The following is a 19,029-nucleotide window of genomic DNA, read 5'->3' as shown; positions in this document are numbered from 1 at the left end:
CGATCTGCTGCAGATGAACTCGATCCGGAAAGGACTCGCTTCGGTAGCGAGCAGGACTCGCGTCGGCAGGAGCAGGACTCGCGTCTGAGCAGATCTTGACCAAGTCGAAGGGCGGGATCTCATGGACGGCGGCGCGACGGAGGTCAACGCCGGCCTGAGCGGATGAAGATGGCGCCGATTCCCTTTGTCCCGACCCGATTCCTTTGGAGGGAAGGAGCGGCACCACGGGGAGAAGGAGATGCGCTGCTCGGCGGGTCCTCACTCACGGCAACGGCGGCCGGAACGGCGGCGGCGGCCGGGAACAGGAAACGCGCGAGCTGAGAAGGAGATGGGAGAGGGGAAAATGGGGGAGGGGTGTCGGGCCGGGTGTCATTTGGAAGGGTATGGAGCACATATATGCGGTGGCAGTTGTGGGGTAAATACTATGAAGGGTAGGGGATAGTTTGGTCATTTGCCGCGCGGGAAGCGGCTCGGGACCTGCTTCGCGGCTCGTAGTGCGTTTCGTGGCAGCGCTTCTCACAAGTGCTTTGCAATTTTTTGCTGTTTGTTTGGGCTGCTGCTTTTTGGGCCTAAAGAAGGCCTCAGCATTACAGAAGGCAGAAAGCAGCGCTTCTTTTGTATATCTCCAAATAGTTAGCCTACTCATATGCTTTGCTGACAACGAGTTGCTGTCAAGAAACTTGTATTACATCTGAATCAGAAACTTACTCGTGAAATCAAACAAGCCATAGCCATCTCAATGGACGTCTAACTGAGCCGAGGAACAGATAATAAACAAAGAAGGCACCCATGGTCTCCGTCTCCGTTAGCTCTCAAGCAATCAAGTCAAACACCGCAGCTTGTCCAGTCAAGCTCGCCGGCTCGTCCGCATAAATACCACGAACCGGAGCTCGGCACGGCAACTCTCGTCTCCACAGAGGGTAGCAGAAAATGGAGCGCCCGGCACCGGAGATGGAGGAGGTCACCCTCCGCGAGTTCACCGAGGCCGACGCGGAGGCGCTCTTCTCGTGGGCGTCCGACCCGCGCGTCGTCCTCTTCCAGCGCCGCGAAGCCTACGCGCGCGTGGACGAGGCCCGCCGCTACATCCACGACCACGTCCTGCCGCACCCGTGGTACCGCGCCATCTGCGTCGGCGGCGCCGGCGCGGTCGTGGGCTCCATCTCCGTCAAGCCCGACCCCGCCGAGGAGAGGGGCGGGCGACGCTCGTCGAGGGCGTCCGTGGGGTACCGCGTCGCGCACGGCTACTGGGGCCGCGGCATCGCGACGCGCGCTGTGCGGGCGGCGGCGGAGGCGGCGTTCGCGGAGTGGCCGTGGCTGGTGCGGCTGGAGGCCGTGGCCGACGTGGAGAACCCGGCGTCGCAGCGGGTGCTGGAGAAGGCCGGGTTCGTCCGGGAGGGCGTGCTGCGGAGCTTCGTCGTGCTCAAGGGGAGGCCCAGGGACATGGTTATGTTCAGCTTGGTTGACACGGATCGCGAGAGGAACAGGCCCGTACAGGCCCATAATGACTAGTTAGCCCATGGGCTCTAGGTCGAATGCTCTGGTTGTTTTGGGCTCCCACGTCTTATCTTACACTAATGTCCGTCTCTATATTATCAGTTCCGCAAAAAAATTATATTATTACCGGTTTAATTTTTAGTCCAATCATTTAATAACGAAATTTTAATTGTATGAAGTGCCCTCAGAAAATAGAATATTATGTTCTTATGTTTTAAATTGCTCGCATTTCCTCATCAATTGACACTCTAAACCTGCCTCCCAAAGTCCCAATATGTACACCAGATATATGAGGTCTCTGTCCCATCACTACTGGTGACTTAAGAGGCGAACCCATCATCATGGCCAGGCCTCATGTCAACCGCATCTCCTACTCGCCACCGTTGGGCACAACATGTCTGTGAGGAAAGGGGAGTCTTCTTCTTTAATTCGGCTGTCTTTTGCCATAGGTATGACATCGGGTTCGCAAACCGACACCACTAAGGATGGCAATTTTACCCACGGGTACGGGTACCCGCGGGTACCGTACCCGCATGGGCAGGGTATGGGTACACTCTTATGCCCATGGGTAGTACCCATACCCTGCCCGTTTATTGTTAAATTCTTACGTGACACGTCTACTTCTGTTGACTTATGAGTTAGAATATGAGATTGTGATTTTTATATTATGTCAATTGTTATGTACTTAACTACTTATTATTGAGTTGAGATAATTATTTATTTAATCGAATTGTTATCGATAAATGTAAAATTGTGATTGACTTCTGTACAATTTAACTTACCCACCGGGTACCCAATGGGTACGGGTTCCCGCCGGTTATGGGTATGGGTAAAGTTTTATACCCATGGGTACGGGTATGGGTAGAAGTTTGTACCCATTAACTATACGGGTATGGGTATGGTATTGCTCTACCCTTCCCATACTCTGCCCATTGCCATCCTTAGACACCACAGGACACACACCATGCTAAATAGAAACTCGATGGGCGGCTCATCTGATGCCCTTGGATGCGTGTGGTTATTTTTTACGGATGATGATTTTTCATGCAGAGCTGACCTTTAGGGGTCGGGTCGATATGTTGCCTCGGCTTATCCGACTCACGCTTCGACGAAGAGTAGTTTATAAGCTTGTGAGAAGCCGGTAGGTCGACGTGTCAAAGTCTTGTCTTTGTGCCTTGATTGGTTGGGATTGGTATTCAGAATGAAATCCTTGTCCTATTCTCAAAATTCCGAATCTTGCTTACGAAGAATGTGGCGAATTATTTGTAAGCTTACAAATAATCCAGCACACCGGTCCTTAAGTTGTTCCATCGCATCTTGCATGATTTGGCCGTTACTACCTCCATCCCAAGTCTTAAGGCCTATTTTTTTCAGAAAGTCAAACTATGTTAAGTTTAGCTAAGTTTTTATAAAAAATCATTAACATAAAAAGTACAAAATCAATACCATTAGATAGATAATGAAATATATTTTTATATGGTACCTACAAAATATCATATTTGTTCATAAATTCTTCTAAAAATTTGGTCAAACTTTACTTCGTTTGACTTTCCGAAAAAATATAGGCCTTAAACCTTGGGATGGAGGTAATACTTGCTAATTTATTTTGATATTTGTGTTACGCAAATGCGAAGGTGATGGCAACCATATGATGGGTGGAAGCAACTGTGATTGCAACCTTTTTTTTGCTGGTCAAGTGGCAAGTTATCATTGGGCTGCACCCTAAAGATCTGTGCCGGTCCTATTAGAGCAAGTTTAATAGTATAACCAGTTGCTGGCTATAAGCCATGTGCCATGTCATTTGTAGCTAACATAGAGTCAACATGTATAATAATGAGCTATAATTATGTACTACTTTATCAATGAATGACCCACATTTCACTCTCACAAAGTGCCTAGGAGCACGTGCTAGAGCTGGCTCTTGCATGAGAGCCCACTCCTCTTCTCTCTCCTCCTCTCACTCCTCCAACTAAGCATGAATATATTATTTTAACCCTTATAGCCAACTGACTAGGACTTAGGCTGGTGCCAATGCACCACACCACTCTAGCCTGCCACGTCAGCTTTTTTCCTCACTCTCACCCCACTCTCACCCCACGGTGCCAATGCACAGTCTATAGTGTCAGCTCTCACTTCTCTCTCCTCCACATCAGCTTTTCTCTCTCCTCGACATCAGCATTTCTTTTTCAGATTACAACATTAAAAATAATGCAAGGAAATTATTTTATTGAACTAAAATTGTTACCGATTACATCATAATAAAAATTACATAAAATTTTGAAAAGATTACATAAATTTTTTAAAAAATTACATAATCTAGGCATTAGCTCACACATGCTCAATCAAATCATGCTGGAGCTGTGTATACATCGGTGAGTCCCTCATTTCGTTGTCCATCTGTATCCTGGCTGCTATGCTTGGTGGTGCATGGTTGTGTATTGCCGGGCCGACATTGGAATCAACTGTCTCATAGAGGTTCTCCAAATTTGTACCACGCTCATCGTCGATGATCATGTTGTGCAGAATGATACATGCACGCATGATCAACCCAAGAGTACGCCTCGAGTAGGAGCGTCCCGGAACTGCTAGAATGTTGAACCTAGCCTTCAGCACTCCAAAGGCACACTCGACATCTTTGCGCCAAGCTGATTGAGCAGCACTCCAAAGGTGGACGAATCAGATCGCGCCATCTCAGCTAGCCGTTACACTCTCTCGCCCGCCTCTCGCCTCCCTCTCGCCCCCAGCGCTACCGCCCCGACGTGCCAACGCTGCCGCCTCCCTAACGCCTCCCTCTCGCCTCGCTATCGCCCCCAGCGCGGGCGGTAGCCGGGCGGTAGCGGGCGATAGCGCCGGGCGATAGCGCCGGGCGCCCGCGCCACCGCCCCGCGCTCTCGTCTCGCCCCTCTCTCGCCCGCCTCTCGCCCCGACGCCGGCTCTAGCGCCCCCACTACAGCCCGCGTTGGCACCAGCCTTATTATACTTGCTCTTAGGGTCTATATGCTTTGGTCTTAAGTTGATGTGTTGACTTTATCGGCTAGCATCATCTTCTTGCCTGGGTACATCTCCTTCCTCCAAACTCAAACATATAAAAGGCTGAGATTTTCGTAATTACTGAAGCATTGACCCATCTTCCTAGCTAAGATATATTATTGTGTGGATCCTAGGACGCAATGCCAAAAGTTGATATTATTGTGTGGAATCCTACGATGCAATGCCAAAATTTAAAAAGTAACTACACCTTTCCCTCGAATGAAAAGTTGATTAGGACAACTGGAATGGAACATTTGTATTATGTATTTTGGATGATAAAACCAAGATGGAGAAAAACTGGTAGCCCTGAGCCCCTGACAGTGCCAGTGTCATAATCGAAGAAACCATGTGAGCAACCTCGCCAAAATAACCATATGAATTGAATAAGGAATAGCTATCGCAAAGCAAATATAATGTTGCTGGCTTGCTTGTGCTGTTAAACTAGTATTAGTTCTAGCATCATCCCCTAATCCATTTTGGTTTGACTCATTGGTAATCGCATCGCTACACATAATAACGATCAAATATAGTACTAGCGCCAAGTGATTGCGCCGACGGGCAAGGCAAGGCAGCGAGCGATGGAGCCTGAGGGCGACGCGCGGCATCAGGGGCGGCAGGTGGAGGGCTCGGGCGCCCAACCGGCGCCCGCGGTGTCGCTCCGGCCGCTGGGCCTGGAGGACGTCGACGCGTTCATGGCGTGGGCGTCGGACGACCGCGTGATGCGCCACCTGAAGCGTCCCCTGTGCGCGACCAGGGAGGAGGCTGTGGCGCAGATCAGGGACACCGTGCTGGGCCACCCGTGGTTCCGCGCCATCTGCGTCGACGGAGGGCGGCCCGTCGGGCAGGTCAACGTATGGCCCTACGCCGACGAGGGCGGCCACCGGGCCAACCTCGGCTACGCGCTGGCGCACGACCACTGGGGCCGCGGCATCGCCACCGCCACCATCAAGATGGTAAGCTATTAGCAGTTCATCACCAGCGCTGCGGCGGCGTGTGGCCTCGCCGCCACTGAGTTGCGTTCTTGACGACGCGTGCAGGTGGTGGGGAGGGTGTTCGAGGAGCTGCCGGGGCTGGAGAGGCTGGAGGCGGTGACGGACGTCGGGAACGCGCGGTCGCAGAGGGCGCTGGAGAAAGCCGGGTTCCAGAGGGAAGGGGTGCTGCGCAGCTACATCGTGCGCCGCGGCCCCGGCGGCGTCGACGCCAGGGACGCCGCGGTGTACAGCTTCCTCTCGTCCGACCGTCCACGGCTCGGGTGATCGCGGCGGCATTTCGGTCTTCGTGTAAATTTCTACTGGTATAACAAGTTAAAATCTGAAACCGTGATTCCTTCCCGAACTTGTTCTAGCCAGAGGGATCTTGTCAAACTAGTTACTTGACCTGAAAATTAGACGTATTGTACACGTCTCAGAATCATCCACGACATTGGCGGACCGTCCTTGGGACCATACAGGGTCCTGGCCCGGTCTTTCAAACTTGCAAAAGATTGTTACCATCATATCTGGCCCATGGAGATTGATGCTCTAAGGCTGGTGCCATTGCGGGCGGGAGCAGGGGCGGTAGCGCCCGAGGCGGGGCGATAGAGAGGCGAGAGGGGCGAGACGAGAGCGGGAGGCGGCGGCGCGGGCGCCCGGCGGTATCGCCCGCTCCCGCCCGGCTACCGCCTGCGTTGGGGGCGAGAGGGAGGCGAGAGGCGGGCGAGAGTGGGGCGGCAGCGTTGGCAGCGAGAGGGAGGCGAGAGTGGGGGCGAGAGGGAGGCGAGAGGCGGGCGAGAGGGCGTAACGGCTAGCTGACGTGGCGCGATCTGATTCGTCCACGTCAGCTAGCCGTTGGGGTAGCCGTTGCTGGTTCAAAAAATCCGAAAAAAAGCCAAAAAACCCTAAAATTTCATCCCCACCCCCTATAAATACCCCCCATATGGTTTCACTCACTCCACACCCATTTCATCTCATTCATCTCCTTCACTCTCTCAAATCTTCTCCACCATGTCCGGTTGGACTTCACCAGATTTGACCACGTTCACGGATCCGTTGGACGGGTCACCAACACACCTAGATGATGTCTCTCCGACACATCGTCGCACCAATGTAGGTTCTTCGCCGCTTCCCCGAGTTTTATACTCCTCCGGCACACCACCTCCGGGGCCATATGGGCCATACGCTCCACCTCCGGCGCCATATGGTTCATACCCTCCGCCTCCGTATCCATACCCCCAACCACCTCCACATGCTCCACCTACAGGTAGCGGGAGTGGTACTGGACCTCCTTACCCACCACCTTCGTACGGTTCATACGCTCCACCTCCGTATCCATACGCGCCATATGGTCTGTACCCCCCACCACCTCCTGAAGCCAGTGCTCCAAGCTCCGAGTCCAATGCCGCGGAAACAATCGTACCACCGCGTGCAAAGAGGCTTGACTGGACAATTGCGGAAGAGGAAAAACTGGTACTTTACTTACCCATCACATATTTATTTCGGGGTTGGTTCTTGCTTGGATTTTTCACTAACAATATCTATTTCGGGGTAGGTTAATGCTTGGCTTTTTAACTCCAAGGACTCTGTTGCCGGTAATTGCAAGACCGGCACTAGTTTTTGGGGTCAGATAGCTGCAACCTTCAACTCTACCTCGGATCTTGCCCGTCATCAGACCTCAAAGCAGCTAAAGGATTATTGGAACGCCTACAACAAGGAGGTGTCCCTGTTCAATGCATTCCACATCCAAGAATCAGCGTTACGTCAGAGTGGAGCAGACGATGATATGGTCATGAAGGCGGCAATGGAGAGGTACGCGAATGACAAAAGAGTGACTCAGCCGTTCAGACGACACCACTGGTGGCAAGCTGTTCGCAATGAAGCGAAGTGGAAAGGACAACATGGTCCTGGTAGTGGAACCGAGTCCACTTCCAAGAGAAGCCGTCTAGGACTTTCTGGTGAGTACAGCTCTAGCGAGGCAACGACGGAGGAGGAGCGTCCAACGGGCCGCGATAGGGCCAAGGCCGCGGCACGTAAGGGTAGGAGGAAGGGGAAGGACTCCTCATCAAGCAGTGAGGTAGGAAGTAAATCCTTCGCGATGAGGAACATGATGAAGGGTTTAGTGAAGGCTAAGCTATTCAAGCAATGGAACAAAATGAAAGACCGATCAACCAACGACATGAACGAAGCAGAAAAGCGCAAACATGCGAAGGCCATCAAGATGGTGGAAAAAGAGCTTGGTCTGGAAGATGATGACGACGAGGAGGAGGAGCAGGAAGAAGAGGAAGAGGAGTAGAATTTTTATTTATTATGTAATTTTTAAAATTTATTATGCAATTTTATTAATTATTATGTAATCGGTAACATTTTTAGTTGAATAAAATAATTTTCTTGCATTATTTTGAATGTCTAAAAAAAATCGAGTGAAATAACTTAATCTGAAAAAGAAATGATGATATGGAGGAGAGAAATGTTTCTTTTGCTAACCTTGGGATCAGGGTGTTGCCCGTTCTTGGACGTGTATGTGTGGCTGTGACCCACAGTCACCGAGGGATGCCGAATAAAAATCCAATATAAAGTCATGTTGCAGTTACGAATTTTATGACCGTGCCATCACATGATATTTTGAGAACAAATAATATATAATCTTTGTTTCGAAAGGCTCTATCCCAATTTAATTAACTCAACTTTTTCTAGATACAAATGTCTAATCATTAAAATGTATCTAGACAAAGTTAAGTCATCAATTTGGGACATAGGAAATATATTGTTATCTATGATTTCAAGGTCACAATTTCTAAAAGATCTGTTATTTGTTTGTACTTGTTGTACTTCCTCTGTTTGATGATACAAGTCTACGATTTATTAAAAATTGGATGTATCTATGTACTATTTAGATATATCTAAATTTTGACAAATCTCAGACAAATTTTACGAGACAGAGGGAGTAGTTGCTTGGCATTGTAAGTACCGGCCCGTGCTTAGTTGTTTCTCATGTTCCGCCACTGTCCACGAGTAAAATAATGTATGCAATGGATGATGACCTTGTCACCTGGGAGATTTGGAAGGAGAGGAATGAGCGTGTTTTCAACAACAAATTATCTTTACCTTCGGTCGTCATGCATAAGATTAGGGAGGAAGAGAAGGACTGGATCCTCGCCGGCGCTAAGAACTTGGCGGAACTTGTAGGCTGATTTCCCTTTTCCTTTTCGGATGGGGGTTTCCTCCCCACCTCTTTTTTGTTTCTATGGCGCTCGCCATCTTCTTGTTTGCTTCTCCTATATCAATATAAGGCAAAAAAAAAAATTGACCGTTTCAAAAAAAAAGACCTTTTCAAGAACAGATTACAAAATTTGTTCAGCAATGAGTATGACTAATGTTTGGTTCCCAGGGTCCATTAATCCTAGGATCACCCCCTTTTACTTATCCTACAATGGGCGCTGCGAGCGCCCCCTCCCCTCCCCCTCCCTCGCCGACACCATAGGGCACGGCCGGGCAAAGAATCGCCATCGTCGGCGCCGGCAGGGATCTCCCCGTCCTCTCACCCATGGATACAGTGTGGGCCAACGCTCTTGCACTAGTAGCAAACAACCTATACGCGTTAAAAAATAGTAGGGCGCGCGCACTAAAGCTATTGTTTTGGAACATGGATATTCTTGAAGCTAATTAAATTTACTTGAGTTCAGTTACATAGCTATGCGACCACTAAGTAATAGAATTTTCGGGAAGGCAGAGTTTCTTACTTGTCATATGAAAAAAGGCAGGCACATACATATATGCATCCTTTCTACATGAAAATTTTTTGTTCGGAATTTTTTTAAAACTGTAAATACGGATTTTGGGGCCGGCTATTTATCAGGTATTCATGAATCTAGGTGCCACTATGTAATTCTAAACGGCGCACCCAAAAAGTTCCATGCAATAGTATGTCGCCCGTATTTCACTACCGGCGGCCTGCCTGAATATATCATGGACGATGACCTTGTCAAGATCAGCAATAAGTACAAATAATGTGATTTCAGAGTACTAAACTTCAGAACTCTTTTACTAGTTTAAATAATATAGCTACTAGGATAGAGACTATAGATGATGATGACACTCCGCCCTTTCAACAAAAAAAATCATTTTAAGGTCTTCTTTGATTTATAAGTATTGTGCAGGATTTGGATCCTATGGAAAAAAAATCTACATAGGTTGTCTCATTCATATGAACATATCCTATAGAAAGTAATCATACAAGAATCTTGTAGTGTAAATCTTATAGGCAAAAACATTATATCATACCTCTTAAAAAATTCTTTTGCTACAATCAAAAACACTTCATGTAACTATGGAATTTAAGTAGACATGACATCTCAATCCTATGCTTTTGTTTTCCTATATATGAATCAAAGGACCCGAACAGTGTGAGTCTAAGAATAGATACAAACTAGTGTATCAGCAAAACATTAGTTGTCCACATCTCCCTCCAGAAAATAGCTGTCTAGAGTGCATAATTCAGGTGACATAAACTGTGTAGAAACATTACAGAAAATCAAACTTCAGTACAACACTTTATTTTCTATGAATCAAAGGAGCTCTAAGAAGCAGCAGCTGTCCAGAGTGCATAATTCAGGTTACATAAACTGTGTAGAAACATTACAGAAAATTGAACTTCAGTACAACACTTTATTTCCTCGGAAAGCAAAATAAGCCTTCTTCCAAAATACAGACAAACTAGCGTATCAGCAATCAGATGTAACAGAACGCAAATGGAGAAGAGGAAACCTATCAGGGGTCCAAAAGCTCAAATCCCCCAAACCATGATTTCGGTCCCAAAGTACAGGTGCTTAAATTTATGCCCAGCCGTACAAACCCCAATAATGCAGCAACAGCAACCAAAAGCAAAAGAAAAGATATCCAACAGTACAAAACAGAACTCGCTAATGAATGATGGCATGACAATCATAATCATGTTGGTCCAGCACTCACCGATTACACAAACAGTGTGATGATTAGGAGCTGTTGAGCTCTCATTATGCTTGTGGGGGATGCTGCATTTTAGTACAACTGATGGGCCATTTCAAAGCTGCTAGCTACAGCCAGACTAACACGCTCCACCCAAACCTATGAACCCTTTTCAAGATGGCTGACTGACCCTGGCTCTGCTTTGTGCCCTGAATCACTGAAAGAGGTGCATTTTTTTTTCCAGTTCCATCTTCTCTTTTGATGAATAAGCAAGTAAAGAGTTTGATAGTGATAAAAGACCCAATATATTGATTGACAGATTACTTGTTTTTAATGAGTGGAACTGTTAAAAGAGCCATATGAACTAATTCGATTCCCTAATAGTTTATTGAACAAAATCTGAGAGTACATCCTGGTACAAAATGTTTCATATCACATCTAGCCAAATTTCAGCTAACTGGAATCACATGAACATGTTAAAAGAGCCATATGAACTAATTTGATTCCCTAATAGTTTATTGAACAAAATCTCAGAGTACATCCTGGTACAAAAGGTTTCATATCACATCTAGCCAAAAGTAAATTGCACCACAGGGCAGAATTGAACATGAGCATCGAATTTCAACTAACTGGAATGTCACATGAACAAGTAGCCCCAGGACATCAATCTCCAACTCCAACAGTGCAACCTCTTGCAGAAGTGGGCATAGGTCTTTAATCCGCAAAAGACTAAATCATTCCATCCTCCATGACCAAAAACATCATCTGTCCTTGCAAAGTTGATAAAAATAAAATAAAAAAATCTCATCTCAGGTTATTCAGGATCAAGCCTTCTCCTCCACTGAATTTCTCTTACGAAATACCCTCCCTCGTTTAGCTAGCGCAAGTTGTCCACTGCTTCGTCGAAAAGCATTTCCCGGTACCGGCACTCGCTGCTGCAGAATGCTTTCTCACCCCTGAAGAAAGATAAGAACCAATTATATCACAAAAGAATGTCAATGGCCCAAGTGCTGAATTATTATAAGCACAGAGCTTTGGGTGGCAATCTGTTCATGTTACGTCTTTGTGCAAAGTGCAAGCACAGGTAAAACTACTCTGATCAAGAAGATAGCATTTGAATTCGTGAAACTAAAAATATTTTAGCACATCTCTAAGCTTCAGTTTATCGGTTCAATCCATGGACCATGCAGCAAGCAAGAGAACCAAGAACAAGACATGGCACAGATCCCTTTCACCGTCCTATCGAAGCAAACTCAGTATAATCTTTTGGCACAAACTAGCAACTACGATGTGTTCTTTTGTTTTTGTTTTTGTTTTTCTGATGACGGTAGCTGGTCCGGGTCAGGGTCAGGAGTAGGAGCACAAGAGGCTTGGGACATGGACCTAGTTTAGCACTTAGCACCAACCAAATAATTTAGTCCCTAGGAAATTGTTAACAAATCTCCCGTATTAGGATAATGAGCTCATTTGGCATAGTTTTCTATGTGACAGCAATGTGGAATCAAAACAAGTCTCTATGAAAGAACTACTCCAAGTAAACAAGGCCTACTAAAATCTTTTAAAGTATGATGAATCAAGAATCGAACTCATCAACGAAGAATGGCATATACACTGACATAATCTTGATGAAGTATAATATAACATAGTATCTTGATATATACATCAACAATCTGCAAATTGGTGATTGGATAAAACTTGCAATCATTGAAGCAGTCTCCATGTCTGATAGCCGTAAATAAAAACTGTTCTGCATCTATCACATACAGAACTTTATGCTAACGTTGCTAGTGTTTCAGTATCTGAAGTGCAAGTGTTGTTGTCCAAGGTTGACATATAGAAGATCATGTTGCAAAATTCAGACCAACTTACATTTGGCATGAACAGACTATTCGTGTATACGTAAGCAAGCAGCAGAAACAGCCGCACAGATCACCAAAATGTTTTTTTCGATAAAGATCAATCACCAAAATATATGCAATTCCGATCAGTTCTATGCAACGTCTAAAACTAACGTTTATTTCGTATTAAAATTTTAGTATTTATACTTTCTGAACCGGCAAGCAAACTGAAGATCTGCATACAGTAAGCATCATTACAGGGTGAAAGAGAAAAAAAGCTCACCGGTAGATGAATATGTCACTGCCATGTCCAATTTGCTTGTGGCATGCCTGGCAGTAGCTCAAGAAGCCGCTCGCCGGCACGGCTTGACCGTCGACAGCGCCGCCTGCTCCTTTGTCCATCTTGTCCACGAGCATATCACCGCAGCTCTCGACTATGCAGTCATCGAAGATGTGCCTGGTCCTCGGGTTTGGGCCGCGAGAGATGACGCACGTGTAGTCCTCCGACATCGCCATTTCCCCCGGGGCGACGCCGGCGGCGAACACCCGCGCGGTAGGCGAGCTGACCACCTCCGGCAAGAACCTCCTCGCCGGCGACAGGACGGCCAGCTGCGCGTCCCGGTTCTTGACACCGAACTCTATCGGGGAGGACACCAGCTCCACCGCCCTGCCGGAAGGGACCTGGATTCTGAGCTGCGACCCGAACACCACCTTGCCGCCACCGACGGTGTTGGCGTTACTGTGCTCCCGGAGCACGTCGGCGAGGCCGGCGCTGGCCGGCTCCGGAGCAGCTATCTCCATATGAGCCCTCCTGAGGCTTCTCTCCGACAGGAACGGGGGCAGGGCAGAGCAGCAGAACTGCTTGGTCTCAAGAATGGAGGTGGGGCTCATGGATGAGGACGGCCCCTCGGCACCGTCCAAGAACCCGGCCTGCGGGAGCGCCATGAACGGCCTCGGGGAAGGGAACCCAGGAGCTGTCGCAGAAGAAGAAGACGGATTCATCTGCCTCGGAGATTGAGCAGTGGCAGTGGCGAGGGGTTGCTCAGGCTGAGGCATGAGACCTCCTCCTTGCTTGGCACCAACTGCTCTTCTCGATCTGTTGCGCAGCATCGCCTCGCCTAGGAATACCTGTGCAGGCAGCAGAGGCCTTTACTAATGATGAAAAAAATGGCAACCTCTGCGTAAGCTTTTGTTGTATAGCTTTAAAGAATAATCAGAGACGGCGCAGAGGCCAAAAGCTCACCCGGACAGCAACGTTCTTGGATGGATCAAACCCAACTATGATGACTGCTGCTTCCAACACATTCACCTCAATGTAGATTTAGTTTGGAATCAAAATTTCGTTCTTTGATTACTCTTTCTCTCACTCAGTAAACCAACCGAACCGTGACAGGTTCCAGGCGGAAAGGAATGGGGGAAGGAGACAACGAGAATGAAGAGAAAAACAGCAAGAAATTCAGACCAAAAACTCGACAGAAAAGGACTCGGAATTCCACTGGAAACCGCCAAGACGAGGGAGAGCACCGCCCCCCGGATCGAAAAATAAACCCCAACTTGGCAACAGAAAACCGCCAGAAAGGCGTCGCGTTCAGCCTTGATTTGCGGTTCCGGGGAAGTAGTGGGTTTGTGTATTTATACAAGTGGGAAGCGTGGAATTTTCTGATCCATTACCCAGGGGAAATGGGAAGAACTGTTCTTCCTCTTCTGTTTTCTCTCTCGCTGCTTCCACTCCTCTCCTCCCATGGGGGAAGGGGGAAGGGAAGACAAGAGGAGGCCCTTATTTAAAAAAAAAAACTCGTGCACACTGGCGGAGAGAGACCTGTACTACCATGGCTCAGAGAACAATAATTGATCATCATTTTTGTTAATTTTATCTTGAACAAGTGCTAACTGTAATTGATGCGATCTTTGGTGACGGAAGTGCAGTGTCTTAACTACCGCTGAGTTAATTGCAGTCGCACCTTTTTTTCAGAATCTTAATTGTAGTCGTACTAGCGATCATGACCGTATTATCTTTGTTTCAAAAATTGTGGTGGAAGTCTTCGATTTGTATGATTAGATTTTTTCCACTGCACACGTAATTTAAAATAGAGTATTAATTTTTCTAACTCCTATCTTTTTGTGGATCATGAAACTTATTATTTTCTATCCAAACATCTGTCGATGTTGTTTTATATGTTTCTCAATTTGGTCGAATTGACAACCTTTTTAGACAAAATATTGGTCGAACTAAAAATACATGTACCATATCCTAAATTTTTCTGGTTAATAGTATGAAACAAACTTATGATTGAGAAAAGTAGTACACCACATGCCCTATTAGGCTGGTGCCAATGCATCACAGGTTATAGCCTCGTCACGTCAGCTTTTACCCTCACTCTCACCCCACTCTCACCCCACTCTCACCCCACGGTGCCAGTGCACGGGCTATAGTCCCAGCTCTCACTTCTCTCTCCTCCACATCACCCAACGGCTTGCTGACGTGGACGAATCAAATCGCGCCACCCGCTCTCACCCCGCTACCGCCCCCACCCGCCAGCGCGCCGCTCCCGCTCTCGCCCCCTTCTCGCCCCGCTCTCGCCCCCTTCTCGCCCCGCTCTCGCCTCCCTCTCGCGCCCGGCGGCGCGGCGATCGGGCGGTAGCGAAGCGGCGCCGGGCGGTGGATCCGTCGCCCCGCGCTGCCGTCTCGCCGCCAACTCGCCCCGCTATCGCCCCGTCGCGGGTGATACCGCCCCAGCTCTCGCCCGCGTTGGCACCAGCCTTAGGCGACATGGGCCCTATCTCCAAAGCATAGGGGCCACCTCCATCCTACCATCCCATCGTCGTCACCGAGCATCGGCAGCGTCCCGAGGGGGTTGGTTGGGAGGGGGGTTGGAGGTTGTACTGCACGTGCATGTTCTTCTCGATGATACAAGGCATTCGAGTCTCCTAAGTTCCTTTGCTCCGCCTCATTGTCATATGCCCTCTTAGGCGGCATGTGAAAATTAGTACACCACATGCCCTGTTAGGCGGCATGGGCCCTAGCCCCAAAACGCCACCTCTATCCTACCATATCATCGTCATCACCGGGCATCGGCAACATCACGGGGGAGGGGGGTCTTGTAGGATGTACTACACGTGCATTTTCTTCTCAATTTTACAAGGCATGTGAGTCTCCTAAGTTCCTTTGCCCCGCCTCATTGTCACAGCCTGATGACCGGCCTTCAATGGCTCTCTTGTAGATTCCCTCTTGTTGCTTCTAATTTATGGGTGTTTCTTCCTAGTTCTGTTATGCATTCAAGGTCATCCATTCAACATTAATGCCATGCTTACATACTCGACTTCCTCCTAGGACATATAAGAGCATCTTCACTAAGGGCATCTCCAACGGGGCGACCCAAACCGCGCCCGCGCGTTCGGATGGGTCGAACCGGACAAAGACGCGGCCCAGCGCGCGGACCCATCCCTAAAACGGATGGCCGCGGCGTCCGGGACGACCCAAACCCGGCCCAAATCTGGGACGAGTTTGCATGGCCGCGGACGCCGGATGCTGGTCGCTCGCGTCCTCCCCTTGTCCGCCCCTGGCCCGCCTGTCTGTCTCCCAAAACACAAACCCCTCGCACACATCTCCCGCCGCTCCGCCGCCAGCCAAGGACCGGCGATTTGGGAGAGGCGTCGACGCCGGCCACCGTCGTCGACACGCCGACAAGCGGGCCGGAAGCATAGGTCGCGGCCCCGCGCTGCTTTCGCCGCGTCGTAGCAGAGTCGGAGGACGCCGTCGCCGTCGCCGCTGCCCTCCCACCGTTGCGAGACCTCCCGCCGCCGGAGGTGAGCTCTCGTGCACCGTGTTTGTAGACCGCAAGTCAGCCGAGACGGCCATGGCCTGCAGGTCCCTACGGACGCCCAGGATGGCCTCCGCGTGCGACGTGTTCGATGAAATGGGCATACTAAAATTTGTCCCTTTTCATCTGTAGATCATGGTGGACAGCGACGACTACTACTTCTTCAAGAACTTCATCGACACGTCGTCCGACGAGGACTCGGACGACGAATTTTTCACGGATGCTGCGCTGATCATCCACGATCACATTGTCTCGCAGATCCCCGTGCACTCGGGGTCCTTGCCGGGGCGCGCCGCCGCCTTGGACCGCAAAAGAGAACGCGGCCAGGACCAGCTCTTCACCGATTACTTCCAACCCAAGGCATTGTACACGCCGGCCGCCGTCGTTTTCGGATGTCCAGACCGTTGTTCCGCCGGATAATGGATGGCGTCAAGCTCTACGACGACTACTTCCACGCGAAAATGGATGCAATTGGCAAGGTAGGCCTCTCTTCGTACCAGAAATGCACGGCAGCGATTAGGATGCTTGCATATGGCGTTGCCGGTGATTTCGTAGATGAGTACACGCGCATGAGTGAGTCTACCGGCTTGGAATCGATGTACAAGTTTTGCAGAGCTGTGATCGGTTCGTTCGGAGAACAGTACCTCCGGCAACCTAATGCAGAGGACACAGCTCGTCTGTTGTCAATCAACGCTTTCAGGGGGTTTCCTGGGATGCTTGGCAGCATAGACTGCATGCACTGGGAGTGGAAGAACTGCCCCTTTGGTTGGCAGGGGGCATACAGTGGCCATTCTGAGGGGTGCACAGTCATTCTTGAAGCTGTTGCTTCACAGGATACATGGATTAGGCACTCATTCTTCGGAATGGCTGGCTCGCACAATGACATCAATGTGCTGCAGCGCTCTCCGGTGTTTGATAGGCTAGCGTACGGTCAGTCCCCTGATGTGGATTTTGAGATCAATGGCCACCACTACACCAAGGGGTACTACCTTGCTGATGGTATCTATCCACCTTGGGCTACACTCGTGAAGACAATCCAAAAACCCAACTCAGAGCAGGAGGCAAGGTTTGCCCAAGAGCAGGAGGCAGCCCGGAAAGATGTCGAGCGGGCGTTTGGCATCCTCCAAGCTCGTTGGGCTATCGTCAGACACCCTGCCAGAGCCTGGGATGTGCAAACTCTGTGGGAGGTGATGACCGCATGTGTAATCATGCATAACATGATTGTTGAGGTAGAGCGGGATGATTCACTCTATGATAATGACTGGGAGGGCCAGGGAGAGTTGGTTACTCCTCAAGGTGGCCCGGCATCATTCCAGGAAATTCTTCATGCACACCATGAAATTCGAGATCTAGCTGTACACAACCAGCTGCAGGAAGATTTGATCGAGCACATCCGCAAAGATGTAGGCAACAATGCTGCAAACAACAATGATGAAGGAAATCCGGAAGCCTAGATCATTTGTATCGTTTTTTCATTTTTTTGAATAATACTTTATCCTTGATTACGTGGACAATGTAATGTGTAATAAATTTTGAGCATTTGAACTATTTTATATATTTTCTACAATTTATTTTGTGTTTTTATAGTGGATTTACAAGAAAAAGTACTGTACGGGGCCGCGACCCAAACCTGCCGCGTTGGGCGCAGGGCTCGACCCAAACGGACGCGCGGACGCGGGGCTCCGTCCGCGCGTCCGCTCGGCCACCCAAACGGCCCAAAACGGACGGCCCAGCGCGTCCGTTTGGGTCAGCCGGTTGGAGATGCCCTGACGCACCCCATATAGTAGTCGGCAACGAAACTATTGGGGGCACTGGCACTAGCTCCCTCGGAGAGTGTTCCACACCGACGAACCCAATACTGTCGTCCCACAAAAATTTTAAACTTCAACAACTTGAAAAGAAGCCGAAGTCCATTCAAATTTGTACATAGTTTGCGGAATTTGAAGTAAAAAACATTTAAAAAAACTAACTATTGGTAGAAAGAGATTTAGTCAAGGTTGTCAGCGCCATCACAACCATCACAGTCGTCGTTGTCAACCCCGCACCTCGTTGAAGTTGTTGTCCTTGTCCTTCATCTCAGCATTTGGCACCAGTGCCGGCGCCGGCTTGGCATTCAAAATGTTTTAGCCATGGGGAAGCAAGACCTTTAGAGGCACGAGAAGGCGAGCCATGTCCAGCAACACCGTTGATACGTCTCAAACGTATCTATAATTTCTTATGTTCCATGCTAGTTTTATGACGATATCTATGATACGTCTCAAACGTATCTATAATTTCTTATGTTCCATGCTACTTTTATGATGATACTCACATGTTTTATACACATTATATGTCATATTTATGCATTTTCCGGCACTAACCTATTGACGAGATGCCGAAGAGCCAGTTGCTGTTTCCTGCTGTTTTTGGTTTCAGAAATCCTACAAAGGAAATATTCTCGGAATTGGACGAAATCAACGCCCAGGGGCCTATTTTTCCACGAAGCTTCCAGAAGACCGGAGGACTTACGAAGTGGGGCCACGAGGCGATGCCACACTAGGGCGGCGCGGCCTGGCCCTTGGCCGCGCCGGCCTGTTGTGTGGGGCCCTCGTGTGGCCCCCTGACCTGCCCTTCCGCCTACTTAAAGCCTTCGTCGCGAAACCCCCAGTACCGAGAGCCACGATACGGAAAACCTTCCAGAGACGCCGCCGCCGCCAATCCCATCTCGGAGGATTCAGGAGATCGCCTCCGGCACCCTGCCGGAGAGGGGAATCATCTCCCGGAGGTCTCTTCATCGCCATGATCGCCTCCGGATCGATGTGTGAGTAGTTCACCCCTGGACTATGGGTCCATAGCAGTAGCTAGATGGTCGTCTTCTCCTCATTGTGCTATCATGTTAGATCTTGTGAGCTGCCTATCATGATCAAGGTCATCTATTTGTAATCCTAC

General features: G+C 49.0%; 3 protein-coding genes across 3 annotated transcripts; 2 read left to right on the top strand and 1 right to left on the bottom strand.

The window, feature by feature from the left end:
* The first annotated feature begins 793 nt into the window (after window positions 1–793).
* Window positions 794–1,704, top strand: LOC127293558 (uncharacterized). The gene has a single exon (XM_051323200.2). The coding sequence runs from the start codon at window positions 931–933 to the stop codon at window positions 1,507–1,509; it is 579 nt and encodes a 192-aa protein (XP_051179160.1). The 5' UTR covers window positions 794–930; the 3' UTR covers window positions 1,510–1,704.
* Window positions 1,705–4,931: 3,227 nt separating this feature from the next.
* Window positions 4,932–6,041, top strand: LOC127293557 (uncharacterized). The gene is made up of 2 exons (XM_051323199.2): window positions 4,932–5,477; window positions 5,562–6,041. Exons 1-2 carry the CDS (start codon window positions 5,103–5,105, stop codon window positions 5,778–5,780), a joined length of 594 nt encoding a protein of 197 aa, XP_051179159.1. The 5' UTR covers window positions 4,932–5,102; the 3' UTR covers window positions 5,781–6,041.
* A 4,891-nt stretch (window positions 6,042–10,932) lies between these two features.
* On the bottom strand, window positions 10,933–14,014 carry LOC127293556 (FCS-Like Zinc finger 8). Its single transcript, XM_051323197.2, has 3 exons — window positions 13,524–14,014; window positions 12,564–13,408; window positions 10,933–11,398 (listed from the first exon to the last, which is right to left on the bottom strand). Exons 2-3 carry the CDS (start codon window positions 13,388–13,390, stop codon window positions 11,320–11,322), a joined length of 906 nt encoding a protein of 301 aa, XP_051179157.1. The 5' UTR covers window positions 13,391–13,408; window positions 13,524–14,014; the 3' UTR covers window positions 10,933–11,319.
* Between the last annotated feature and the right edge of the window lie 5,015 nt (window positions 14,015–19,029).

Source organism: Lolium perenne, chromosome 4, assembly GCF_019359855.2.
Source record: "Lolium perenne isolate Kyuss_39 chromosome 4, Kyuss_2.0, whole genome shotgun sequence".
NCBI classification, from domain to species: Eukaryota; Viridiplantae; Streptophyta; class Magnoliopsida; order Poales; family Poaceae; genus Lolium; species Lolium perenne.
Note: the sequence above shows the minus strand (reverse complement) of the source record. Positions and strands in the feature narration are given on the sequence as shown.